This window comes from Conger conger, chromosome 2 (assembly GCF_963514075.1).
Source record: "Conger conger chromosome 2, fConCon1.1, whole genome shotgun sequence".
In the NCBI taxonomy this organism is placed as follows: domain Eukaryota; kingdom Metazoa; phylum Chordata; class Actinopteri; order Anguilliformes; family Congridae; genus Conger; species Conger conger.
This window is the reverse complement of record NC_083761.1, coordinates 47,239,985-47,267,481: the sequence shown is the minus strand read 5'-3', so window position 1 is coordinate 47,267,481 and position 27,497 is coordinate 47,239,985. Positions and strand designations below refer to the sequence as shown.

Below are 27,497 nucleotides of genomic sequence, written 5' to 3'. Positions count from 1 at the left end.
CCCCTCTCTCTCTGCACACCAAAACAACCTCTCTGCATACCAACACAGCCTCTCTATCTGCACAACAACACAACCTCTCTCTCTGCACAACAACACAACCTGTCTCTCTCTGCACACCAAAATACGACCCCCTTCTCTCTGCACACTAACACAACCTCTCTCCATCACTGCACAGAAACACAACCTCTCTCTCCCTCTCTGCACAAAAACACAACCACTCTCACCTCCTCATTACACAAATATAATCTCTGCACAGAAACACAACTTCTCTCTCTTTCCCCCTCTCTATACACCAACATAACCTCTATCTCTCACAAATTCAAATGAAAATACTTTATTGGCATGACATATTCCAAAATATACACTCAGTGACCACTTTATTAGGTAGACCTGTACACCAGCTTGTTAATGCAAATATTTAATCAGCCAATCATGTGGAAGCAACTAAATGCATAAAAGCATGCAGACATGGTCAAGAGGTTCAGCTGTTTTTTCAGAACGTCAGAATAGGGAAGACGTGTGATCTAAATTACTCTGACCATGGAATGATTGTTGGTGCCAGACAGGGTGGTTTGAGTATCTCAGAAATTGCTGATCTCCTTGGAGTTTCATGCACAACAGTCATTAGAGTTTGCAGAGAATGGTACGAAAAAAAAAAAAACATCCAGTGAACAGCAGTTCTGCAGGCAAACACGTGTTGTTAATGAGAGAAGTCAGAGAAGAATGGCCAGACTGGCCAAAGCTGACAGGAAGGTGGCAGTAACGCAAATAACCACACATTACAACAGTGGTATGCAGAAAAGCATTTCTGATCACACAAAGCATCAAACCTGTAACCTATAGCAGCAGAAGTAAAAAAAAACCTAATAATGTGCTCACTGAGTGCATATTGCCAAAGTGTAGTGCACAACACAACGTAGTGTAGTACACCAACACAACCTCTCTCTCTCTCTGCACACCAACACCTCTCTCACCAACCACGGTAATACAACCTCTACCCCCAAACACACCAACACAACCTCTCTCAAGTACTGACAATGAGAGCTCAAACTCAAAGGCTCCTGTCATGAGGCAGTAGCAGAAGTAGCAGAAGCCCAGTAATGGGGCACCCTAATTAAATATAAGCACAGGAGGTACGGATGAGCCAGGTAACCGCAGACTTGCGGGGTGGGACAGCCCTTAGGGGAAACAGGGAAAGTGAAAAACAGAAAAAGGTAAAATTTAAAAAAAAAGGTTGTTGGGGATGGGGGGTTTGAACTGGAGGAACAGCAGGGGTATTGTTGTAGATTGAGGGGCATGTTATGTAATGAGCGCAGGAATTTTGAATATTTCAGAGCGGGACAGACTGGGAGCTGACACATGTGACAGCAAAATAAAGACCTGGAAAACATTGGCAGGGGGAAGGGGGGGAGGTATTTTAGATATAATTAGACCTGCCTGAGAAAGGACTTTAGAGGAAGCCCGGTGGACGACAGGCGAGGCACAGGCAGGGAGACGAGAACAGTCACGGAACAAGGCCGAAGGTCATTCCAAACAAAATAGGGTGGTCACTCAGTAGCCTGCCATGTCAGGTCAATGTACATTTGTACATTATGTGTTTATTTATTTGTCAATGTACATATCTGAAGTGACTGTAGCAGCAAATTAACGATTGTGAATGTGTATAGGAAGAGTGGAAAAGAGTATTCACAAATCCAATGCCCTACATTTCCATCACTGCACCAATGCATTGTTGGTAATATCATAAATAAGGATGATGGATCAAAATTCTTCAGCGGGATCTGCAGATGTAGTAAAATTAAGTTTGACTTTCAGATAAACTTCTTGTTGTTTCAACTCAAATATTCACTTCTCAGCAGCCAGTCACAAGAGATTTGACGGGTCTATTTTAAAAAAGTAACCTAGAATCCAGCATATCAAAATAGAATACATGAAAATATTAACTTAACCAAGGTCTAACAAAAGTAGAACAATCAATATTTCATGCATTGAGTTATCGTACACTGGAATCTGGAGACATTTGCTGTTGATAATTGTCCCTCCACGTCGGTGTGACGGCGACATCTACTGGAACAATAGCAGCACTGCCCTAATGAAAAAAGAGAAGATGTTCACTGTAGTCTTTCAGTTTTAGTCCAACGCCTAATATTCTAGAGTAAATTTATGTGACGTAGGGTTTTGTTTGCACAACAGGGATATACGTGATCCGTTCTATCACAGTCATCCGTAAATCACACAAATCGATGTTTAATTTAAAATGTTATTTTTTGGCTGTTTTAGGCTTTCATCTTAATTTTTTTAGAACAATATCTTTCCCTTCATAATCTGCATGCCAAATTCAGAGTAAAATTATAGTTTTTCAGATTTTAAATGCAAGATGTCAACGTAAAGGCGGCACGGATGGTGCAGTGGGTAGCACTGCCGCCTCACAGCAAGGAGGTCCTGGGTTTGAATCCCCGTCGGCCAGGGCCTCTCTGTGCGGAGTTTGCATGTTCTCCCCGTGTCTGCGTGGGTTTCCTCCGGGTACTCCGGTTTCCTCCCACAGTCCAAAGACATGCATGTTAGGCCGATTGGAGAGTCTAAATTGCCCGTAGGCATGAGTGTGTGAGTGAATGGTGCGTGTGCCCTGCGATGGACTGGCGACCTGTCCAGGGTGTATTCCTGCCTTTCGCCCAATGTATGCTGGGATAGGCTCCAACCCCCCCTGCGACCCTGATCAGGATAAGCGGGTTCAGATAATGGATGGATGGATGGATGGATGGATGTCAACGTAAAAGTAACACCATAGTTCCATAGTGCATTGTTTGGAGGCTAGCCAGCTTGTCACCGTTCACCAGTCACAAACAACCAGCTGCGTTCGTAGCTACACGTTAATGTATTTGCTTCCATGGTCTGTAGGCTATGTCTTAATGAGTAAATGTTCAGAGCACAAAGGGTTTATACATAACATGACAAGTTATAGCCCCGTAGTTTCGTTAGCCTAGTGTCGGTAGTCTCCCAACCTCACGTACGGTAACTTTGTCATCTTGCCTGGGACTAAGAACCGGCTGGAGCCTTGCTGAAGACATGGCCCATAATTATGTTCAGCCAAGCCTCCTAGATTACATGGATATCAAACTTTCTGCATTACACTATAACATTCACAGAGTTTTTAGGAAGTTTGTAGTCTCCCCAAAATACCTGTCTTTTTGCATTGTGAGCTAATCTAAGTGACTTTGGCCGTGTAATGATTGTTGGTACCAGACAGAGTGGTTTCAATATCTCAGAAACTGATGATCTCCTGGGATTTTCACGCACAACAGTTTGTAGAGTTTGCAGAGAATGGTGTGAAAAACAAAAAAGATCTAGTGAGCAGCAGAGATAGTGGAGAAGGTGTGTGTATGTGTGCGTGTATATATATATATATATATATATATATATATATATATATATATATATATATATATATATATATATACACACACACACAAAATGTGATACAAAATGTGATACTGTTTTTCAGGTGTAGAGTTATAACTTTCACACATATCACATTTCATGTGTGCCCAAATAGTCTCGTAGCCTACCAGTATCTTATCTAGCTTTTATTATCTAATTTTAACGTATGCGTGTGAAATTCATATTGCTATTGCAATCGCAGTGAATTTTTATCATCTGGTTCTAAAACAATGTATTACCTTTTAATTTAAAGATTTTAGTTCATTATTACGTAAGAAAAAACATTGTGGGCTGGAAAAGCAATGTTTTTTTTGTGTGGACCGATTGATTTCAAGCAAGGCAAAGCATCGTTAATTTTGCTTTATTCTATAGTTCAGATCAAATGGTAGCCTCAGTAATCTAACTAGCTTGTATATTGCGTATCTATGAACAATTAAAATACAGTAACCTAGTTACAACTATCAAGCGACATGTGGCCCATTGTTGACATTCCATAATGAGGCCCATGGGGTTGAACGTCCAGAAAAACACGTTTACACACATTCTTTACAGCTTGCTTAAACACGTCGCGCAAGGCCACTGCCGTAGCCTACGGTATTTGGCGTCTGCATGTTTCCGTTCCGCCAGGAGTGAATATCGTCTATTTCTGCCTGGGTTGAAATTTCAACTCGCAGTTGTGTCTGGACGACTTCAACAACAGTGTCACCGGCTGCTGAATTTGGGATGTTGTCGGCCAGGGAGAGAAGCGACCACACAGGTTTCGTAGATGGAGGCTTTCTGTACGTGTGGGGCGGACATCACGTAAGCTTCTTTGTTCATCATGTAGAGTATTTTAATTTGAAAGCAGATAATGACATTTTACAAACGGTTTGTTAAGACTTCCTGTATTGCAGATTAGGCAGGATAGTCTTCCTGTAGCTTATTGGGAGCTGCAGAGTGTTCAGCATCTAACGAATTTATGTGTAAATGTGTAATCCAATCTCGTCACATACATTTTAATATAATTTGTCACTTGTCTATTTTACATGAACAATTTGTCTGTGTTTACTTTCTGACGCGTGCGTAGTTAGGCTATGTGTTTGGATGAAACGATTGCTAACCTGAAAAAAGTAACTGCCTACAAACCAGGTTGACTTGACATTCAAGTCTTTATACTGTACTTAATTATGGGTGTAATCTTGATACTATGTTAATTACAAAATAAATTATTTAATTTTCTTTGCAGTCAGTTGCTGGTGAACAAGTTTTCTTACCAAGTGATGAGATATGGGTTTATGATATGAGCAGTGGTGTGTGGTAAGGTCTTAATATCTGCAGTCTTCTTACATGTCCCTGGAAAAATATGTTTTACTCATTGTTCTGAAATCGGTGTATTTGTATTCATTTTCAGTATAAGGTACTTTACATCATCATCTACTTTTAATACTTAAAAATATTTTACAGTGGTTGTATGGTTGTCATTCAGCACTACTCTTGTGTTAGTGTTTACACCGATATAACCACTTTCAAAACATGTAAATTCACTGTAATTATGAGTATAATGCTATGAAAAGATATTTTTCTAAGAAATTTTTAATAGGCTAACCGCGTCATATTTATGTTACACAGTCTGTTGTGTCTCTCACTTGCAAACGAACAAATGCAAGCTAACAGTATTTACATCTGACTTGCATATGTGTCTTTAAAAGGTCAATTTGTGCCATGGGAGGGGAGGTCCCACCAACTCTGTCTCAGACCTGTGGTTGTTGTCTGAATGGAGTGATGTACATCTTTGGTGGCAGTACTGAGGATAGCCACACTAACCAGGTACATCAATTTAAAACTTAGGTCCAAGATCATTTAATACACCTGCCAATGTAATGGTGTGCCCTCATACCTGATAACGTAGCCAGAGGGATGATATGTAAAAAGCCTATGAGCCTCTTGTGTCCATGGTATGAAATCGCTTTGCATGATCTCCTGCGGATTGCACACACTCTGTAAAATGGAAACCGCTCTGGGCAAAAGCTTGTCAGACAGCGATTGGGGGCGACGCTAGCTCAGGAGATAAGAGAGGTCGCCTAGCAGTCAGATGGTTGCCAGGTTGATCCCTGTGCTGGGTGTGTCGAAGTGCACCTGAGGAAGACACCTAAGAGCTGGATGGTGCCTTGCATGGAGTGTGTGTGTGTGAATGGGATGAATGAGAGGCATTAATTGTAAAGCGCTTTGGGTAAAAGTGCTATATAATTACAGGCCATTTACCAATTGCTCTGGACCACACTTCGCTGCCGTTTTGAAAGCGAAAACCTTTTTGCTGTCAAGCAAACTCAGTTCTTGTACGCTGTCTCAACAGCTGTATTGTGTGAACCTGCGGGATGGAATGTTCGCCTGGAGGAGAGTGACAGAGAGTAAGGGCTCCCCACCCTCGCCAAGAGACAAGCATTCCTGCTGGGTGTACGCTGACAGGTAGGATTTCAGCTCCAAGAGCCCAGGCACTCCGAACGGGGCACAACTTGCAGGCAGGAAACTCTTGGGATTCTGCTTAAGAATATGAGAGACGCTGTTCAGGAATTGAAACTGTGCCATGACATGAATAAGGATACATTACCTTGAGTGTCCTTCCAAACTAACAAGCAGCTTGAAAAGACCTGGCTTGTGCTTGTTTCTGCCTTTTGAGTCTGACTTAATACATTTATTGAATTGTAAACTGTTTTTTTGCCTGTGCCTGCTGGCCATGGTTCTACAGATTCAAAGAACAGAACCGAATCCTACTGTGTTATCAACTGAGAAAGCAATCGTGTGATGAAACCAGCAATGAACAAAATGTTGCAAAACTTGCTAGCTGTCACTAGTAAAATAATGCAAAAGGAATTCCAACAGTGATTGGAGTCTAAAAATTGTGTGTGGTTTAAGCTACTTAGCATTGCCATGCAATGCAGTTAAGACAAAAGAAATCCAAACAAATCAGTTCAAACCACTCAACATCGGCTTTCAGTAAACTTGCAACTGACATGAATCTGTTGAAAGGATCACCGTTCTAGCTACAGCAAACAGAATGTATCACTGCAGTTTATAGTTCATTGTGATGAAGGAGAGCACCAGCAAGTAAGATCACCATTGCTTGGCTATCTACCGATTGATTAAATCTGACAGTGTTACATAGTGTTGATTCTGACTGCCTGTGCATACTGCCATTGTAGCCATGTACTCATGTCCTTTACATTTGGGGTTCTCAGTCAATCTTCTGCTGCAAAAAAGAAAATATGAAACCAAGACCACTGACAAGAGTCTACCAGAGAATAGTCTGCCTCATGTGCCCCCCTCCCACTTTATGTGTTATCTTGGTGAGAACAGGCCTGAATCTCTGGATGAAGCTGATTTCTGTTATATAACACTCACTGATAGGATTGGCACTTTTGTCATAGGAAACGAGATGATAACCAAGTTGCTACAAGTCATGCAACCCAGGTTTCAAGCATTCAACCCTGAGAACCTTAAATGATCAGTTATTGAAGGCTGATTTTTTTATGTCATCAGTATTCAAGAGAAATCTTTCATATGACATAATTTATTGACTTTTTTGTGCCTGAAAATGCTTGTTATTGTAAAAAGTTTTGCTCTTTATGGCGGTCGCATACATGCTGTTTTGTCATTATTTACACAGACTAATCTACTTTGGTGGGTACGGATGCAAGCAAACACGAGAAGTCACCAGGTCCAGAAACTTCATCACTGATGAAATGTCATGGGTAAAAATGAACTACTCTGTGAAAATCTGCATTCAAGCACACATTTTACTTTTAATATTAACATTTTTTTTAAATGTTAAAATTGCCTAAATTGTCCCACTTTTATTGTTGCAAGTATACCTTTGTATCAATGTATCTCATATGCCTTGCAGGTGACAACTGGAACCACACTATTCAGGTTCTGGGGTTGGAACAATGAAGTCCATGTTTTTAACCTCAGAACAAACACTTGGACTGAACCTCAAACGCACGTAAGAACTGCTTCAGGGACAATGGAACACAGCACATTCATTGTCTGTCCCACAGTTTTGTAAATATAAATAGAGGTTATGAATGTATCATGGTTCAATTCGATTGTGATAAAGAATCAGCCTGCTCCATCAAAGGTTCTGAGGTCTGTACTTCCCTAGTGGAAATTTCAGCTACTAGTCTGAAGTCCAGTTCTGAGAAAAACCATTTCAGAGTAGTAGTAGTATGTGAACTACCCGTCTCAGAATGTCTGATGGGGTGATTCAACCGGTCTAATTGCAGATGGCAAGTTTTAAAATGCTGCAGATAGTCGCCAGTCGCAGTTCATTACATCTTGGTCTGAACTGGGCTTATGCTAATCTAGCTGGAACAAGATACTACTCTAGCTAGATACCATCTGCAATTTGTTGATAGTCTGTAGTCTGTGCCACTAGCCGCTATCGTAACCATCTTTTGCCAAATTGACCATCTCCAAATCAGACTGGACCAGCTTAAAAACAACTGAACCAGCTTCAAACCATCAAATGATCATTAAAAAAGAGGAACGCAGCATTTCATGAAGATTTGTTTAGTCTGCACAAAAACCATGTATTGGCCATCAGTCAAGTCTCTGTCTTTTTGTGTTGGCAGGGTGTTCCCCCAAAGCCCAGGGCTGCGCACAGCACTGCCACCTTGGGTAGGATGGGCTACGTGTGTGGGGGCCTGGTGAGTGTTCCTTGGTAGGGTCTTGTAATTGCATCTGTGCTTTGCAGGTACTTATTTTAAAGACCATTCATTTATTAACCCTCGTCAAGTTCAAAGCCAGGACCTGCAATATTTATGAATGCTGAATACTGATGAATGTGAATGCTTTTAATCCCTCCATTTGGCACCTGTGGTTTTCAGAAAAAAGTTTACTAAATAAAAACATGAGAGTAATAAAAATATATAGTTTTTGCATATGTTTGAACATAAAATATAGATCATTATCCCTGTTGTTTATTATATGCAGCCCATTTTCTTCATTTTTATTAAGGGTGATAACTGAGATATTTATTTGACTTTTCTTTTTTTACTTCTGCTGTTGTAGCATATCCATTTAAAGATTCTGACACATTGTGTGTTCAGAGATGCTCTTCTGCATACCACTTTTGTAGTGTGTGGTTATTTGCATTACTGTCAGCTTTGACCAGTCTGACCCTTCTCCTGACTGCTCTCATTAACCACTGAACTGCTGCTCACTGGATACCTTTTGTTTTGTGCACCATTCTCTGCAAACTCTAGAGACTGTTGTGTGTTTTGTGTCCAATTACATGACAAAATGCATCCTTCTTTCCTCCTCTCATCTCCTCCCCCGTACTCCCCCAATACTTCCAGACCGGAGTCGGGGAAAGAAGGATACACCCCAAGTCTTTAAGCTCACATCTCCTCCATCTTTTAAATCCGGCTCCCATGTGAAGCCAGTGTGTTTTCTCTTCACAGGAGAGCAGGCTGATGGACATTCACTGTCTGGATCTTGAGATGTGGACATGGACGGAAATGTAAGCCTCCTGCAGAACGTGCCTGATTTAAGCCATCTGCCACAGTGATGCCTAACAACGCACATTACAATTATATCTTTGTGTAGTTACAGTGAGCGCCATAATTCATTGGACAGTGACACATGTTTTGTTATTTTGGTTCTGTCCTCTAGCGCTTTGAATTCGAAAGGATACAATGACAATGATGTCAGCTTTAATTTGAGGGTATTTTCTAAATTTGTCACTGTCCAATGAATTATGGTGCTCACTGTATACAGTCTTTATTTAGTCATTATTAGGAGGTGGGCATCCCAGTGTTGGACAGTGTAGTGTGGGGATGCCCTGCAGATCTATCGTCATTTCAAGCCCAATTTGGTACACCTACACAACTCAACAATATCTCTAGCTGTTGAATGAGGTGTACTTTGTTTGGGTCGGAGTGAAAAGCTGCAGGAATGTCCAGGACTGGGTTGGGCAGCCCTAGGGCCCTGTTCCACGAAGGAGGATTACTGAGTTAGCCGGATAGCTGCACTTTGACCCCATCAAATCTGGAACATGGCCTGCAGTACAAAAAAGCTGCAGTAAAAATAAAAGGTTTCTCTCTATGCAGTTATCCAGCTAACTCGGTAATCATGCTTTGTGGAACAGGCCCCTGGCCTTGTGCTTCTAATGCCTTTCACAATTTGCATCACCTCTTGTATTTAACTTAGCACACACAGCTCAGCAGAAGAGAGTGATGAGCCTTGTTTTAGTGTTTCTGTGTGTGTTGTATATACAGTTTATCCGACTAGCCAATTACTTTTGGCCCCCTAAAATGGAGGGACTATGTATAATAAAGGAAGGAAATTCCTACACGGATCACCTGATGTGGATGCGAATACATCTGAAATTAAAGGTCACAGTTTGCACTTTAACCTCATATTCCTGTTTCCTTTCAAATGCAATGTGCTGGAGCGTAGAGGACCACTGTCCAAATACTTATGGACTTGAGTGTATGTGTCTCTCCCTGATGTCTCCAGTGTACCCGTATCAGCAGTGCCTGTGGGGCGCACGTGGCACACCCTGACGGCATCATCGGACAGCACCCTTTTCCTGTTTGGCGGGGTGAACATGGCGGGAGAACCTCTCAGTTAGTAACGCTTTGTCTAGGCCTGACATCAGCAGCTTCCCTGCCCCATAACACACACACACCACATATGCCTGTGTTTCATGAAGCAGGATAATGGAGTCAGCTGGAAACCTAGAACGCTTCCAAAACGGGAACATGGACTGAAGTAAAAAGAGCTGTACCGGGTTTTACTCAGCGAATTTATCCAGCTAACTCGGTAATCCTGCTTCATGATATACAATAGAACAGTGTTCACCAACCCTGTTCCTGGAGATCTACCATTCTGTGGGTTTTCACTCCAAACCTAACACCTCATTCAACAGCTTCAGATCTCATTGAGCTGCTAATTAGTAGAATCAGGTGTGCCAAATTAGGGTTGAAGTGAAAACCTTCAGGACCAGGGTTGGTGACCCCTGCAGTTGAACCTCAGAATGTTTGGAATGACGGTTGTTAGAAACACTGACATTTTCTGAACTCTAAAAGTGACATTAAACTACACCAATTTTGGGAAATTAAATATTTTTTCAGTTTATTTTTAGTCATAACAAACAAATAGCCTTATTGGCATTTGCACAATCAATAACTGTCATTTGAAATGCAATCAAATAGGCTAACCAAAATATGCTGATCTTGTCCGAAAGTCACTGCTTGTATTTTCCGTAGTCATCAATGTGACACGATCTTTGGTGGATTTAAAATTATTTGCCTGCTTCTCACTTCCATCCAACAGCGACTTTTTCATTTCAGAAGTACTTTCCTTGTAGGCTACTCTTTTGCAACAGCAGTTAAAGTCAGTCCTTTGTCTTTTAATATAATAATCTTTTAATATATTAATAATAATAATAATAATAATAATAATAATTTAAATATAATTTCGAGTCTTTTCATGATGAATAGTGTTACTTGTTTTGAAATCGTCATTTTGTATTTATGATATTCTTCCGATTCCGTACCCTGTTCAGTTGACTTGATATTATGTTTTTTTCAGAGTTTTGGATCTCTGAGGCTCTAGGGTACTGCCCTGGTGTCCCTCCTGTACGTAGAGGCAGTACAGGGCAACAGTGAGAAAGAAACGCAGTGGGAACCAAAAGTCTCTCAGCCTGATTAATGGTAGTGAAGGATGTCAAAGATAGCTGAAAGATTTGAGAGGGCGCGGATGGCTACAGGCAGTTTAATTTTAGAGGAAACCCCTTATCATTCAGATGTAAATTCCCCTGCTGACCGAAAGGAATGTCTCAGTAGAAGGCAAGGGAAGGCAGAGGAAGGATTGAAATGAAATGCCCGCATTAAAATGACCTAGAATACAGTAAGTTACTGCACTGGATATGTTTTGGAAACAATGAATTAAGTGGGGTGGACGTGTGGTCCTTGCCCTGAAGTTCTTATCTCTATGGCCATTCCTAGCACTTGAAACTGTACTTCTGTCAAGGTCGTGCCTTTCAGCGCACTTGTCCCTGATAATGCTTATGCACTTTGCTGCACATCTCTCTGGATAAGAGCGTCTGCCAAACGCCTGTCTTGTTTGACTGCATTCAAGCTTCTGTGACTATTTCCCCAGTCATCCTGGAGAAACCAGTCGTTGTTTCATTTTTTTAACCGCAGTCTTGTTTGACTGCATTCAAGCTTCTGTGACTATTTCCCCAGTCATCCTAGAGAAACCACTCATTATTTCTTTTCTTTTTAGGCGATGGCTGGCGTTTCGACGTGCAGAAGAAGGAGTGGAGAGAGCTACAGCATCCACACACAGACAAGCCCAGGTATGCAGCGTCTCCAGAGAGCAGATCCACCACTTTGCTCACCACTGTCTTACACCATAAGGTACAAATTTATCTGAGGGAAATCTGAAAACATATCATACAAATGGTCACAAAGTCAGTGAGTCTTTAGACAACTGAAGGGTTTAAAAATTAACTGAACTCAAACATTTGCCATTCAAAAAAATGAGGCTTTGTTATTATACTGCCTGAACCTTGTTGTTAAACGTCAACCCTCTTTGGACAGCTGAACTCAGACGGCCTCACCTGGGAACATTCCAACCAGTAAATATAAAGCCACATTTCAGCATGTGCAAAGTCCCATCTCTTTTTATTTATTTACATGTTTTATTACTGTTTACAGGTTTTCCATTTTTATCAGATAAGGCAGTAGGTGTTTTCATGTTTAGAGAATTATTTACCATGTTATGTCAGAAATAGCAAGGCATGGCATGAAGAGCAAAAATTCTGATTGTGCTTCTCAGATCTGATTGTGGATCAGTTAAATCATTTTGTCACCTGTTTTTACGTAACTGTTTGCAAAATAGCATAATAAGCACAACATGAACACAAGATTGTTATTCTTCATGGAACGCTTAGCTATTTGTGACATAATGTGGCTTACAGTAAAATGGTAAATAATCTGTAAAAAAGCTGTAAAGTTAAAAGCTTGTTGACATTCTGGGATTGCAACTGTGGTTGGAACAAAAACCAGCATACTCAAGGGGGTCCCCAAGTTAGAGGTTGGGAAGCACTGAGATAAGGCACACCTTACTGCAGTACTGGGCAATTCAGGACCATTCAAATAGACCAGGGATGTCCAATTGTGTTCCTGGAGGGCTACTGTATACATGTATACAGGTTTTTGTTTCCAGCTGCTATCCTGGCTAAATGAGCGAATTTGCTGTACACACAAACACTGGTTCACTCGATTGGATCACTGTAAATGTTTTGAATAGGGACAGTCTGTGGCTGTCATTTGTGCGCTTCTCAAGAAATGTAGCGAAATATCAGATGGATTAAATGTTATGGCTGATTTACTCATTAAGACCAGAAGTAAATAAACCAGAAACAGATACGACCCTCATTGCACACATCTAAAACAGATCCTCCTGACACATCAGTTGAGGGAACTTCATGCAATAGAAACAATTCCTAGCATTTATATAGCGCTGTACTCACACACAAAGCACTTTACTGTGATAAGGGGGTAACTTGCTTAGCACCCACCTGGGAGAGAACAGTTTTTTTTTCCTATTAAATCAGGGGATGATTAGGTTGCAGGTTGAAAGAGCCAGGTTAGCCAGGACACCAGGGAACCCCATAGCCTTTGCAATGAGTGTCATAGGATTTTTCATGACCTCAGAGTTCAACATTCAATCCGAAAAACACTTCTCTGACAACACAGTGTCCCCATCACTGCACGGGGGCATTGGAGTTTATTTCACCAGAGGGAAGATCGCCCCCTAATGGCCCACCAACACCAGTTCCATCAGCGGTTTTCCCAGGAGGTCTTCCATCTAAGTACTAACCAAGCCCACATCTGCTTAGTTTCAGCAATTCCACAGGTGCATGGTGGCATGGATGCAGGCTGATATAGTTGCAATAATACATACATTTACTGTACATGCCTTCATTTGGCAACATGAGAGAGCTGAGGCTATACATGAGAATAGAAGGAATGAGAAATATTTCGACAGAAAGACATTCATAGATAGTAGTTTTTTTTAAGTATGGGTTCGGTAGCTGTGCTTTTAAGAAAAACTTCAATGATCCCATTAATATTATGGCTCGCTCGGGTATATAATTACCTAGTGCCGTTTTTCGGCAAATCTCACCAGTTTCTGGTGCCTGCTTACAGGTTGTGGCACTCAGCTTGCTTGGGGCAGGACTCCGATGTTATCGTGTTTGGGGGAAGTCGCGACTACACTTTGGTAATGGACACTGTAAGTACTATTGTAACAATCTGTAACTCTTTGCTAAATCAAATAAAGAGAAACTAGAAATTCATATGAGGGTGTTGAGCCTAATCTAACTTTAGTGCTGCAGAGAGAGCCTATCCTTTGCCATCCTATTAAATTTCAGTGCAGTATATCTGAGTATGAAGGTTTTTCATGCTGTGAAGTTCCATTTAATGAAGTTGCCATTGATGATGATCGTTTGCCAGCAGGATACAGTCAGCTCCAAATGCTTGTTTAGCCAACATTTTATTTGTCTCTGAGAACCCAGTATATCTAATTAACAAAGCCTTCAGCTTTTCTTTCACATGAAACTGCAAATTGAAAAACAATTCTGTTCTGTTGGAACTATTTTTTCAACTTTATTTTTCCTGGCAGCAGCGCATGTGGGGGAATATTGTATTTCAAATCACCATGGTAACTCTTTGTCCAAACTGACATTTCTACTCACCAATTTTATGCAAATGATAAAGGAAATGTGTCAGTGGATTTGCATTTTTGCTGTTCAGTTGTTTACGAAAAGGCATGGATTAACTCAAGAGCAGTTGGCAAATGTCATAAAGACTGCAAAGCACCTTATTCATGACCAGGGTTTGTGAAATTGTGATCGCCAGATTGGACCTCTGGATGAGGGATAATCACAATGTGCTGAACATCTTCGCAATCTGTTGTATAGTTGTCCTAAGGCTCAGGCCTTATAAAAGACCTAAGTTATGAGGCTGTTCATTTTAGGCATTGACCCAGAGTAACACTGACCGTATGTCGCACAAATATGGATTGGTAACACTTTTAATGCGAGGTCTGTTTAATGGAATTCATAGAATAAACCATTATTGACATTTGCTGACACATGCTTAACATGTTTCCCATTGACTTGCTAACGTGATTTGTTGTACAATATCTGTCTTCATAGATGTGACTTACCTGTATAGGCAAAACATAAAGCATTCCTGGACCAGTTTTTCTATGCCAGTTCTGACTATCAGGTGCATTCATGTCATGTGTCATTATCGTTATCATGTGTTGTCTACTTGATGGAACCTGTAATGAATCTTAATGTTTGTATTCATTTTTTATTGTAATGTTCTGTGAGTGCAGGCCTATGTTATATTGGCCAAACTGACATATCTACTCACCAACATTTCTGACATTTCTACTCACCAAAGAAACCTGCTGATGTAAAATCGTACGGTTGTTTTCAGATCTCTGTTCTACTATCACCATCTCAGAGTCACTGCAGTGATGTGCTGGTGTTCCAGATCCAGCCTCTCCCCCTCGTCAGGTAAAACATTAATGGTCTGATCACTGTAAACCAGACCTGGGTCAAATATGTCATTGTTTTGGATTCAAATACTTTTCAACGCTTTCCATGACCCTGTCTGGTGAATTGGAACCTATGACATACTCTCAAAAAGTACAAACCCTGGTTCTCTTGGTTGGCTCAATTGCACTAGGCAAGATCAGTTGAGCACAGAAAATTATTTGAATCCAAAACAATGACCCAGGTCTGCTGTAAACACTTATTATATCAAAGGGATCATTGGAGTCATTTTACTCGCATCGTGTCTGTAATGCTAGAGTCCAATTAGCTTTGGGAACCGTATTGAGGCCACACATTGATGAGGCCAGTGATTAGGGGCTTCCCACAATAGCCATGGCCTGGTTGTCAGGCTGCAAGAGGTTTTTGTAAAACATTTTTCTCACTTTGTCTCCTTTTCCTTTGATTGCAAGGGCATATGCAGCCACTGTCCATACTCTTAATTTCAGCAATGTGGCCTTTTAGATGTTGTTGCCTGAACGTTCGCATTTGCTGAGGTGCGATGTAAAAAGCTGTCAGCTCTTTTGAGGAAACCCTGCATTCTTCCACGTGGTTTTGATTCAGCGGCAGTTTGTTAAAACGCTTTAGTGAGCATTAAATTACACACTGGAGCAGCAATGTCATCAGATTAATGCAGGATGTCAAAGTTTGCGCAAGCAGTCATTTCTCAAGACATTTGCTCGTTCTTTGATTTTCACTCTGCATTTGAACTGCTGTCCAAGTTGTAAGGTCCCAATAAGGGTCACATTTAAATTCCCCATGTGGGATAAATAAAGTTACTGAGCCAAACTGAATTTAATTGTGTGGAAGTTAGAGGCAGAGCTTTAATGTCAAAGAAGACTGCTCATGTTACAGCAGGTCACTTAGGCTAAGATCAAACGAAACATTTAGTTGTTACATTTGCAGAAATGTTGTGCAATTATTTTTTTGAAGCATCTGCGGCAGCAAATTATTTTGTAAAAAAATCTCAAAATTGGCTGAAAAGTTGGTTCCATCCTTTTTTGGTGTTGCCTTTGGATGTATAATGGTATTATACACACCTTCATTACAGGCAAAGCTTTCAAATTAAAATATTTATATGGCAAATACAAAATCCATAATGCTAACCAGATGAAACCTATTGTTGCCCCGGCTCTGGATGCAGTTGGGTCTCCTGTGTGCAGTGTTGCTAAAATAATGCGTTTCTGCTCATCACCTGCAGGTTGTGTGAGGATTGTGTTGGACGAAATGCAAGAGCACTAGAAGAGTATCTGTCCTGCTTACCAAAGAAAATTCAGGAAAATTTAAGGAAGAGGATCTCCTTTTTTAAAAACGATGAATCTCAGGGAACATGCCATTCTAGGTAGCTTTTAATAATGAATACCAGAGGAATGTGTTCATCCATGATCATTGTTTCATGGTTATTGATGTGATTCGCGATTCATTGTCTTATTTAAAGCTTTAAAATGTTATATAATGTGATTATCCTTAATTTTGTATTTTCATGTGTTTTCATGTATAATAAACGCACTGTGCCAATCCTCGTGGTCCATAGATGTTCACTCTCACAAGTTAGAAGATCTACCTTGAAGCACAATAAAAAAAACTTAAAGATACCTCAGACATTTTCAAGCTAAAATGTTCATCTAACCTGTTTAAAATCAGTACATGCTCAAAATCGACAGGTGTCGCACACCAAGTTTGCTATAGCCCTTACTACATATTGGAGTATTAACATTCAGCTTCAGAAATCTGTGAAAGATGCAGCTTTGCCAAAGCCACAATGATTTGGAACAGGAACTCAGCAATGCATCAGCACTACAGTACTGACTTAAAAGACAAACTGTTCACAGATCAGTTACACTTTTGTGAGATAACCAAAGCTATCCATATCTGGATAGAATCATTAGATAACTAGATTATTGTCTTATATAATTAAATGTATAGTGCAATTTGTTTTGTCATTAGTAAAACAATCTGATTAGAAACCAAGTGCATGTGACACAGAATATGCATAAGAAGACTAGTGACTACCATACAATAAGCATCTACAGGAATTTCCCTCATAATGCATTATGCACTGAATTGTGTAGACTACATTTTTCTTCAGTACCCCCTGGACCAATGTGAAATGAGGAACGGGATTATTAAATGAATGAATATGTCCAACCAGACAATATTCCCAGGGTTTTTACTGCAAATATATCCAACCCAGGTATCCCAAATACAGTACCCTCCATATGTTTGCTACAAAGACCCATTTATTTATGCACCTCTGTACTATAATCTGAGATTTGTAATACAAAATGACATGTGGTTAAAGTGCACATTGTCAGATTTTAATAAAGGGCATTTTTATACATTTTAGTTTCACCATGTAGAAATTACAGCAGTGTTTATACATAGATAGCTTTAAATAAGGTCCCTGGCCCCCTATGATACTTACAGAGAAGGATTGAGAGACAGCATCAATTTGGTATACCGGTATATACCCGTACTATAAAGCTGTGCTTGCAACCAGCTTAAAGAACCACACACCACATTACATAAATGAAATTAACTCCTAAAATGAGCTGTATAGCACATTTGTGCTTCAACTGTATAGCACTTTTCTAGACGCTCAAAGCACTTAACAGTGAAACTCAGGGGAAATTCACGTCAGCCACAACCAATGTGTAGCAGCATGGCTGCCATTTTGCACCAGAATGTTCACCACACACTAGCTCAGGTGGAGAGTACAATGTTTTTGCCAATTGAATCAGGGGAAGATTATTTGGCAGGTTGAAAGAGCCAAGTTGGGAATTTAGCCAGGACACCAGCAAACTCCCTACGCTTTGCGAAGAGTGTCATGGGATCTTTAATGACCACAGTGAGTCCAAACCATGGTTTAATGTCTCATCTGAAAGACAGTGTCTCCTACAGCACAATGTCCCCATCACTGCGCTGGGGCATTGGGGGTAATTCCATCAGAGGGAAGATCACCCCCTACTGGTCACCAACACCACTTCCAGCAGCAGATTCAGCCATTTGGCAGGAACTGGGTATGGATGCTGGCTAAAAATGGTTTTCATGATTTAAATTCTCCAGTTCCAGAAAATTGGCTTGGTGTAAAATCCTCATCATAATATTGCCCCACTATTATGCAAAGTGAAAAAATGTATGTGGTTTAACTCTATCCACATTGTCCCCTTGTGGTCGAATCATCAACATCTCAAATTATAGTTGCGTTCATATTTATATCATACAAAAATTATTAGCTCACTTTTATTCCACGTCCGGCCAAAATATTTCCAGTTTGGTAGAAATACAAGTTTGCTTTGCAAATTATTCAATACAGACATATGTGTGTGCAGTAAATAGTCACTCAATAGATATTGACACTTTTATAGGAATATGACATAGGTGGAAATTGCCCTCTAGGAGGAGTGGAAAGGTTAAATAGTATCCCACTGTGTATTACTTGCTGTTGTGTAATGGTGATTGTGAGCACTTGAAAATGAAAGCATAACCTCATACATGGACTCTGCTCTCACTCAGAACTCCAGAATGCGATGATCAACATTGGTTCCTACACACAACTGCAATCAAACATGTGGTCTTCTTCATTTAGTGTAGTCAGATGTCAGTCAGATTAAATGCCTTTTCTAAAATATCAACCCATGGCATGTAATTCTTGCCCTCTCAGGGTCTCCACCAGTGATTCTCAGCCTTGAATGTTGGTTTTTGTCAAAGCAAAACTCTTGATCAATTAAGGTTGTTGGAAATGTGTTAAAGGTCGATCATAGTCAGGTGGTTAAACTTGTTTTAATACAACGCAGGTTTGGCTTTTTGCCATTTGCTGTCAGTAAACCTAACCCCATTCAGTTTACGCAGATGGTTTCAGGTTTCGAAGCTCTCAGCAAATAGGACCCAAATGATTTCAACTGTTAGTTTGTAATTTAATCAATTACAAATGGAACCTCATTCAAAATGTGGTATGATTTGCCTTCTTATGGCTACAGCACAGAAAAAAATAAAGCATGATTTGATCTGGCTCATTGAAATTTCTTGGATGTTTTGGAACATTCATTTTAGGGCATACATAGCTATTTCTGGCACAACATGGCTTTAAGAGGATAAAACTGTCCTTCTATAGACCAAAAGTGTCTAATTAAAACAATTTAACAGCTTCTTACTATAAAGAGCTTTATAATAGACCCCTGTGTGGTATAGGAAGTAGCATACACAGTGACTTTCCAGGGCCAAGGTTGAGAAATGCATCATTACTGGGTATTCATTAGTAGTAACTCCAGGGCCATTTATTTAGAACTGCCATAACACCGTTTTGGCATCGGTCTTGAACATATTTCAGGGAATTTAATTTCAGGAAACATAAATTATTTCCAAGGGGGCACCCGGATTTGAACCGGGGACCTCTTGATCTGCAGTCAAACGCTCTACCACTGAGCTATACCCCCTCACACGACGTCAAAACGACCGGACACTGATTTACTTGCCATGGACACGTATTCCTTTTGTCATGGTATTACTCGTCTGTGGATAATGTCATTATTTGTCATTGGTAGTACGTTTGAGAAATGCTTTTCTATTGCAATTAAGTATGTAATATACACAGCACTAATAATGACACATTACAAAAGTGCAGCCAACTCGCTAATTTAGGAAATTCTCATCTTTATTTTCACGCCTGGTCGATAAACCACAGTAATGATCTACTTTAGGCAGACACCAAGGCTTTGAAGGCTCGCAATTTACCAGCTTCCTTGTTTTTATCATGCGCGTATGATGTGGCATGTGACTGAAGAACGTTTATTTCTATGCAAGAAATCCACTTCGTGTCGCCATAGGCTAACTGATCAAACGGTGCCGACGTGGCAAATCAGTTTCAGTACAACGCTGTGTTCCCTCCACAAGGGTGCGCTTTTACGCTTGACCAAAACACGTCGAGGTCGGCTCCTCCTGTTCTTCGGTCTCGGGCTCTTAATTTGTCAGCTTTGCATTTTTGGTTTAGGTGCTACTTCTAAAAATGTTAATGTTAAACCTAAGAGCATGTAGATTTTTAAGTTAATTGTCTTCGTAATTATAAAATAAGGACCCCTATTCGGCAATGACTGCACGTTTGAGTACTTTTCAGTTTCAGTACCACGTGGGTGCTAAACCTTTCTAAAAAATATATACAAAGTTCTAAATTAAAAAACTTAAAATCAATTTTTATTCAAATTACATTATATTCTTCCACAGGTTAGAAAAGTGATAGATTGTCAGTCTATTTACTGGTCTCTTCTCTTACAAATGCAGAAGTTGAAGTCACTTGTTGATGGTATTCAATTGTTGATAACATTGGGAGACACCATTGGTAGTTTTTAGACAAAATAAAAAATGTCCTCTACCATTACAGATTACTCACAGGACATTGGAAGTTATTTTGTATTTCATATATATAGGCCTACAGTGCAGATATCTGCACATATTTGGACAGTGGTACCAGCACATTGGATTTGAAAATAAACTATGAACAGGAGGTTAAGGTATGGGCCGTCACCTAATTTGAGGGAAATTACATCTATTGGGTGATCAGTGTTGGAATTACATCATTGGATGTATTAGTCAGTGTATTCAATTCCTTAGTGAAGGTATAAGAAAGATTTGTGTAAACCAATAATGACTATGGGCCTCATGCTGACAAACACCAATAACAGACTCCAAAGGCAATCAAATGAGTAGAATCAAGACTAGAATCTGAAAGCTTTCTTATACTTGCACTAAGGAAGCAATACATACACCTAATCAAAAACAACTGTACAATTTATTTTGGCCCCCTAAAATGGGGGGGGGGGGGGGGCTATGCATAAACATGGATGCAAGTCCTACAAGGCACATTAACTTCATATTCATTTCAAATTCAATATGCTGGAATACACAGCCAAAAGAACAGAAATTGTACCACTGTCCAAATACTTATGGACTGCACTCTAACCTCTCATAGTATGCATATGTAAATACTGGTAAAATAAGGCAGTCCTGGAAAAAGAAAATCAAACTTTTATTTGCATTTTAGACATAAATAAATGCATTAACATAAAAAAAACATATTGAAATGTAAAATGGTAAAACAAGCTGATATGAATGTGAATTAATGAGCAGCTATATCACACAGGAGCAGCACAGTGGCGATGACAATGTAAGATCAAACAGGCTGCTGAGGCATGTACAGGTAGCCTACACACTGTACAATCAACTGCATTTACTCATTTTCTGACACACCTTGTGTAGCTATGCTTAATAACTGGTATAATGAGCTGCACAAAGCTAAGCTAATCTAGCAGTAGACTTGCAAGGATACCATCTGCCATGTTAAGGCAAATGTCAAAATGGAGTTGAATATATCAATGAAACTCAGAAGCATGTCTGAAGCCAGGAATCTGCCTGGTGATGGAGAGGATCAGCTGTCCGTTCCAACCTCCCACTGCTTCACCATCCCTTTACTAGGAGCTTCTTCCATGTCAACCAGCAGGTGACACTTTTCTCTCATCTCCTTAAACATGTACGAATAGACAAAGATGGACTTCCAGTTGACAACAATCAGCAACATTAAAGGTACAATAGGTAAGATTTTTGTGTTAAAACATTGTTACAAGACCAAATCCTTTTAAATCCTTTCCTATCATCTAAAAACATGTTGACTCACCCTCTGCCTGTGTTTATAGCCCTTAAATTTGGGTTTCAAATTATTCCATTGACAGGCCGGCACTCTACACCAAAACATCTTATAGCTGTACAATAATTATTGTACCGTCGAGTGTCATCATGCATGTCAAAATACATTCAGTGAGCACTTTATTAGGTATTTTAGACGGATGAAGTCTTCTGCTGCTGTAGCCTATCCACTTATAGGTTTGACCTGGTGTGTGTTCATAGATGCTCTTCTGCATTCCACTGTTGTAATGTGTAGTGATTTGTGTTACTGTCACCTTCCTGTCCGCTTTGGTAATTCTCCTCAGACCCCTCTAATTAACAGGGCATTTCTGCCCACAGAACTGCTGCTCACTGGATGTTTTTTTTTTTTTTTTTTTTTTTGCCTCATTCTCTGCAAACACTACGGACTGTTGTGCATGAAAACCCCAGGAGCAGTTTCGGAGATACTCAAACCACCCTGTCTGGCACCAACAATCATTCTGATGGTTGACGTGAACACCGACTGAAGCTCCTGACCCGTATCTGCATGTTTTTAAGTATTGCACTGCTGCCACAGGATTGGCTGATTAGATAACCGCGTAAATAAGGTGTTCCTAATAAAGTGCTCAGTGAGTGTATATGATCACATATGATTGGACAGAAAGCGTGCCCTGATCCAGGGCACAGGCCGGAAATTGGTTGTCAGAATTATTTACGAATTCATCCATGTCAAGAGTCAAATAGTGCGACACATTTAGATTCCTTAAAACAGTATTTTTTGGCAACGGAATTTTGCCTTCAGGGAGGATGCATAAATAAACTCAAAATTCATAGCATGCGCTAAACGTTAATATAATACTGTCGCACAAATAAACGCAAATGCGTACCTTATTTGCAGGATGTAGCAGTGGAATGTTGCATGCTACACCGAAATGTCTGCCTTGTTTTTCATCCCATCAGTGACGCAGCCCTTCTGAGCTCTCGCGTTCATCACAGCATGTAGATGATATACGACAAAAAGACGAGTGCGCTTATGGCGAAAAACATTAACACAAAAATGTCCACCATTATGGTCAAATCTGTAAAATGCTCTGCAGCGAGTGGGAGATGAAGGAATTAATAATGGACGAGGGGCGCCGTGAGGTCGACGAGATGAAGGTCTTCTGAAACCCGGGATGAGTGAAATTGGTGATCACCGGAGCGGAAGAATAGACTGGGTCCTATAACCTCGTTTTAGAAATAGATGCGCTCATTTAACCAGTTATTTTATCATATAAAACTCGGGAGTAAATGGACAAATCATAATATCAAAAAGCCACACTGTTGGTAAGTGGTTAGGCTACATTCTAGTCAGGTAGTGAATATTTGAAAATATGCCACCTCGCTGAAGCAATAGGCACAACAGACAGGGTAAAAATGACATTTTATTGGATAGTCAGTACACGTAATTTGACAGGGCAGCAAGAGATGCTAATCAAATTCCTGATATTCAATGAGTTGCGGATTTATGCATAGTATGCAAAACAAAATGAAAACAAATATAAAATGGAATGAATCTTATTTTAATGCTTTTATTTGTATGCATTAATTTACTTTTTTTTTTCTTACATTGAATATTTGATGACAAAGGAATATTTTAGCAAAATAGCATTAAGACCATATTAGCACAAATGAAGCGGACAGACGGACGTATGCATTGGGAGGTTGGAGTGTGCCTCCACAGACGGTGCGGGTTGGCGAAGGAAGATGAGGGGGGTCGTAGGGCTGTGAGGGACGTAAATAAACAGCCCCCACCCCATCCTCCTCACAAAACCTCACACAACAGCAGGCAGAGACCGTCTCCCATCAGAGCAACAGCAGGCGAGAGCAGAGGGAAGTGTGTGTGCTCCAGTAGGTCTTTCTTCCCCCCCATATACTACTACATCTTTCTTCCCCCCATATACTACTACGATTATTTTTCTGACGCGACGAGGCACTACCAAATTTAACCCCCCCTCCTTTCTCTCAGCAGGCAGCGCGGCTTCACCCAACAGACCCGCGCGGACACTTCAGAACGCTACGAAAGGCCGCTCGCAGCCACAATCGCATTTCCCTTCAGCGAGCCTTCCCACCAGGCCACCGCCACTCTGCTCCAAACTGAGCCAAAGCTTCTCAACCAATAATTTAAAACCCTTTAGTGCGCACGAAACTGCACCACGACAGCTGCTGTTTACCAGTAGCAGGAAGTCCAGGGGTCAGAAAGCAAAATCCTGCTATGTGTTTTTATCCACCCATGAATTCAGCCAGCTAGATTCCACTAACCACCCATAAACTCAGCTAGCTAGATTCCACTAATTAGTTCTTACTCTTGGCTGAAGAATTGCACCAATTAGCAAATCCAGGTGATTGGAACAAAATACCAGGGAGGACTTTTACTTTCTGAACCGGTATTTTCCACCTCTGCTGTTCACAAGGTCTAACAGGCAAAACATTGTTTTATGGCAGTATTATCTACAGTGCGATAGGGTTACTCAGCTCAAGGTCCTGTGGGCTGCAGTGTCTGCAGGGATTTGCATTACACCACCTCATTTCACGAATGGGCTTACTTCCTGGACCAAGGAGGTAAAATAATAAGTGAAATCAGATGGTCCAGTGCACGGTTGCAGCAAATACTTATCAGCATTGAGGCCGCATGATCGAGAGTTCAGTAGCGCTGATCTACGGGCTCCAACATCAACCTTTCTGTAACAGTTGATCGCTCTTGAGCATGGCGTGATGGGAATCGTGAAATGGAATAACATCCATCATAATAATGCACTGTTATGGCCATCATAAAAACCTCCATGATTGATGTTTCACCATGCATGCCACTCCAACACGTTTTTTTGTTTAGTTACAACAGTTCAGTCATGGAATTCACTAAATTCACCATTTACTTAAAAAACCTGAACACCGCCAAAACTTTAGCTCCACAAATCATTCCCAAAAAAGCAAAAAAACAAAAAAAAAAAAAAAAAACAGCCCCTCCCCATAAAGAAATAATCCTCAACACTGAATCTGTGACTAAAAACTAAGATTTCCCCAAACCTGACGGTTAATTCTTCATCCACCTCAAAACTTGCGTTTTCCATAAATATACATTTACACATTTTCTGTTACCTATACTTTGTAGCACTGTTTTCATAGCTCAAAATATTTCCACTTTCAATTACAAAAATGTCCATTCTTATTCTCCGCTGAAACAGTCACAGTGCATTTGCAGACACGTACAATAGAGCAGGGGTGTCAAACTGCAGTCCTGGAGGACCACAATGCCTGCATGTATTTGTAGTTTCCTTTCAATCAGCAGCCAACTAAGGCCTTGAGAACAAGGTATATGGACTCTAGCCAATGACTACAATTAATCAACGTCGAAAACCAGTAGACGGCGTGGCCCTCCAGGATTGGAGCGAGACACCTCTGCTGTAGAGAGAAGACGATACCGAGAACACGGGGTGGAACGTGTGGAGAGTTACTCTCGACCAAATGGAATGTCAGAACAGGACCCCGTTTGTGAATGCAGAGGGACTCCGCCCAAGTAACGAGCCGTGGGACCACCCTCATTCTGCTTCCCTGACGGTATGGGCGGGGCTCCTAAAGAAAAATGGTTTGTTCCCAGCTTTTCTGGGGCCGCTCTACATATAGGGCTCATCGCAGGACAAAACTAGCCTTTGTCCCACTTACAACTACATCCGCCGCGGCGGTTAACCCTTTGGACCGACTGGAAAGAACAAGACCGCGAATGCTGCACGGTTCATGGCCAACGTTCATCAGACGCGCTCAGGTTGAGCAAACCTCCACAGAGAAGTAAAGGGACCTCAGATAAATCATCTCAGTGAATTTGGCACACGGGCCCTTTACTCATTTCTCTCTCCAGCCACAGGGCTGTCGAGTACTGTTAAGTGCTATTATGCGTTTCTTCTGGCCCAAGTTATGAGGCTTGACTACACTCCCCCCCCCTACATGTCCCCCCCGGATGCCCTTTGAACCCAAGGTGTCTGTCCTGTCCTCAGACGACAGGGCTGAGATGAAGAGCGAGTTATGGTCCAATGACAACATCTTAGCAACGCCAACAACAATAACAATAGAAGTGAGGACTGATGGCAGCGGCTGCCCTGTTCTACCTCAAACTATTTCTCCAGTTTGACTGGAATGCTGCGTCACACACAGTCACAAATGGAATGATAAAAGTCAGCGAGAAGCCATTTTGGAAGTGTGCAGTCTGTCTAAAACCCCGGTTCTTTCACTGAGATGGGGCACATCCTGACTGCATCCCAGCACTGTAATAACCTGTAATAACGACCCAACCATCACACCTTTTTGAAGTATTAGAAAACGGAGAGCTTTTTTCTTCTGCCATGTTTATACCCCAAATTGGAGAGGGGAGAAACATCACTTCCTTGGCCTGTTCAACTAGAACTCGCCTACAAGCCCCACCCTTTAGGCTTTCAGAACCGTACACACACATCGATAGCGTGATCGATGCATGACTATTACCCAATTCCAGTATTATGCCAATGCCCACAATGCTTTCCAGGACAGCTGCTAACATCATATTCACATAAATATAAACAAGCATTTGGTAAAGTGATATTTCATTGACCAAGGCAGCAGCAAAAGAGCGTCTAAACGAATGGAATGTACTTAGATAAGATTCGAGAACTGCTCGAAATGCAGGAAGTGTGGAGAATAAGGGGACATTTTGTCCTCTGCTAAACGGTCAGGAATTTCTAGAGGTCAAACGTCACGACTGCACGGTCGAGGAATGTCAGAGGCCTGCAGCGGTCAAAAACGGAGGAGACACAAACAGGACACCAGTCGGTCACCTCGGTCACCATCTGGTTACACACAAGAAAATCATGACCAGCCTAGACAGGCTCAATTCTCATAGAAGGGGAGGACGAGGGCATTGTGGGCAACTCAATGAAGTTTACAAGCAAAGGTTCAAACAATTTGCTGTGGGTTGTGACCACATAGGTTCCTTTAGCTTCCCCTTACTGGCCGTAGAGCTCCCTACTGCCATGGTAACCAGATGCTGACCGACCAGGAGCTCCAGACCTTCTGAACACCATTAAGTCAGCCCCGTGCGGTGTCCATACAGTGTGCTGGAAGTGCTTTTGGGGTGTGCACAGTTTAAGACACTAGTGTGTGTATCAGCTGAGATTTATGTGCCACTTGTGGACAGCACCTCTGTTGACCAAGGATTAAGACAGATGGACAGACAAACAGACAGACACAGAGCCTGCAGCATGGGCTCTTCGCAAGAAGAATCGATCTGAGCTTTGGAACTGAATGAACAGCGCAAGGTAAAAAAAAAAAAGAAAAAAAAAAGAATAATAATTATAATAATTATATAGAGAAAGCGTATTAAAATGAGGAATGAGATGGCACTGGGCTTTTGATTTTCATATGTTCCACCCTTCTATCACCATGTCTTCTCCCTCTCTCTCTCTCCCTCTCTCTCTCCCTCCCTCTCCCTCTCTCTTCCACCTCCTCTCCTCTCCTCTCCTCCACTCACTCTCTCTCCCTCTCTCTTTCCCTCTCTCTCTGTCTCTTTCTCTCTCAGATGGTTTCCACGTAGTTGGCGGGCAGCATGCCCTGCTGGCCGGTGCGTTCCACACGGCCGTACATCCAGCCCTCGTCGATCTGCTGCACGTCCAGAATCACATCCCCGTCCAGGAAGGACACCTCGTCTTCGTCCGCTGCAGCGTAGTCATAGACAGCCCGGTACCGCTTCTGCGCCCACGGACACACAGGGTTAGAGAGGTTCACA

At 41.2% G+C, this 27,497-nt stretch overlaps 2 protein-coding genes, 1 long non-coding RNA gene and 1 other non-coding gene across 4 annotated transcripts in view; 1 reads left to right on the top strand and 3 right to left on the bottom strand.

Annotated features, from left to right (window-relative positions):
• Window positions 1-3,889: 3,889 nt before the first annotated feature.
• LOC133122158 (kelch domain-containing protein 1-like) lies at window positions 3,890-16,571 on the top strand. Its single transcript, XM_061231937.1, has 13 exons — window positions 3,890-4,239; window positions 4,664-4,734; window positions 5,127-5,244; window positions 5,771-5,883; window positions 7,082-7,166; window positions 7,319-7,417; window positions 8,046-8,120; window positions 8,877-8,935; window positions 9,934-10,043; window positions 11,707-11,779; window positions 13,638-13,722; window positions 14,937-15,016; window positions 16,254-16,571. Exons 1-13 carry the CDS (start codon window positions 4,162-4,164, stop codon window positions 16,396-16,398), a joined length of 1,191 nt encoding a protein of 396 aa, XP_061087921.1. The 5' UTR covers window positions 3,890-4,161; the 3' UTR covers window positions 16,399-16,571.
• A 2,845-nt stretch (window positions 16,572-19,416) lies between these two features.
• Window positions 19,417-19,488, bottom strand: trnac-gca (transfer RNA cysteine (anticodon GCA)). Its single transcript has one exon. It is a non-coding gene; the product is annotated as a tRNA-Cys (tRNA).
• A 1,565-nt stretch (window positions 19,489-21,053) lies between these two features.
• Window positions 21,054-25,688, bottom strand: LOC133121637 (uncharacterized). Its single transcript, XR_009708025.1, has 2 exons — window positions 22,594-25,688; window positions 21,054-21,566 (listed from the first exon to the last, which is right to left on the bottom strand). It is a non-coding gene; the product is annotated as an uncharacterized LOC133121637 (long non-coding RNA).
• The window catches only part of lasp1 (LIM and SH3 protein 1), a 39,551-nt gene continuing 37,742 nt past the window's right edge, over window positions 25,689-27,497 (bottom strand). Inside the window, exon 7 of the mRNA XM_061230953.1 lies at window positions 25,689-27,460. Coding sequence (XP_061086937.1) covers window positions 27,287-27,460 — 174 coding nt within the window. The 3' untranslated portion in view covers window positions 25,689-27,286. The remainder of the gene's footprint in view (window positions 27,461-27,497) is intronic.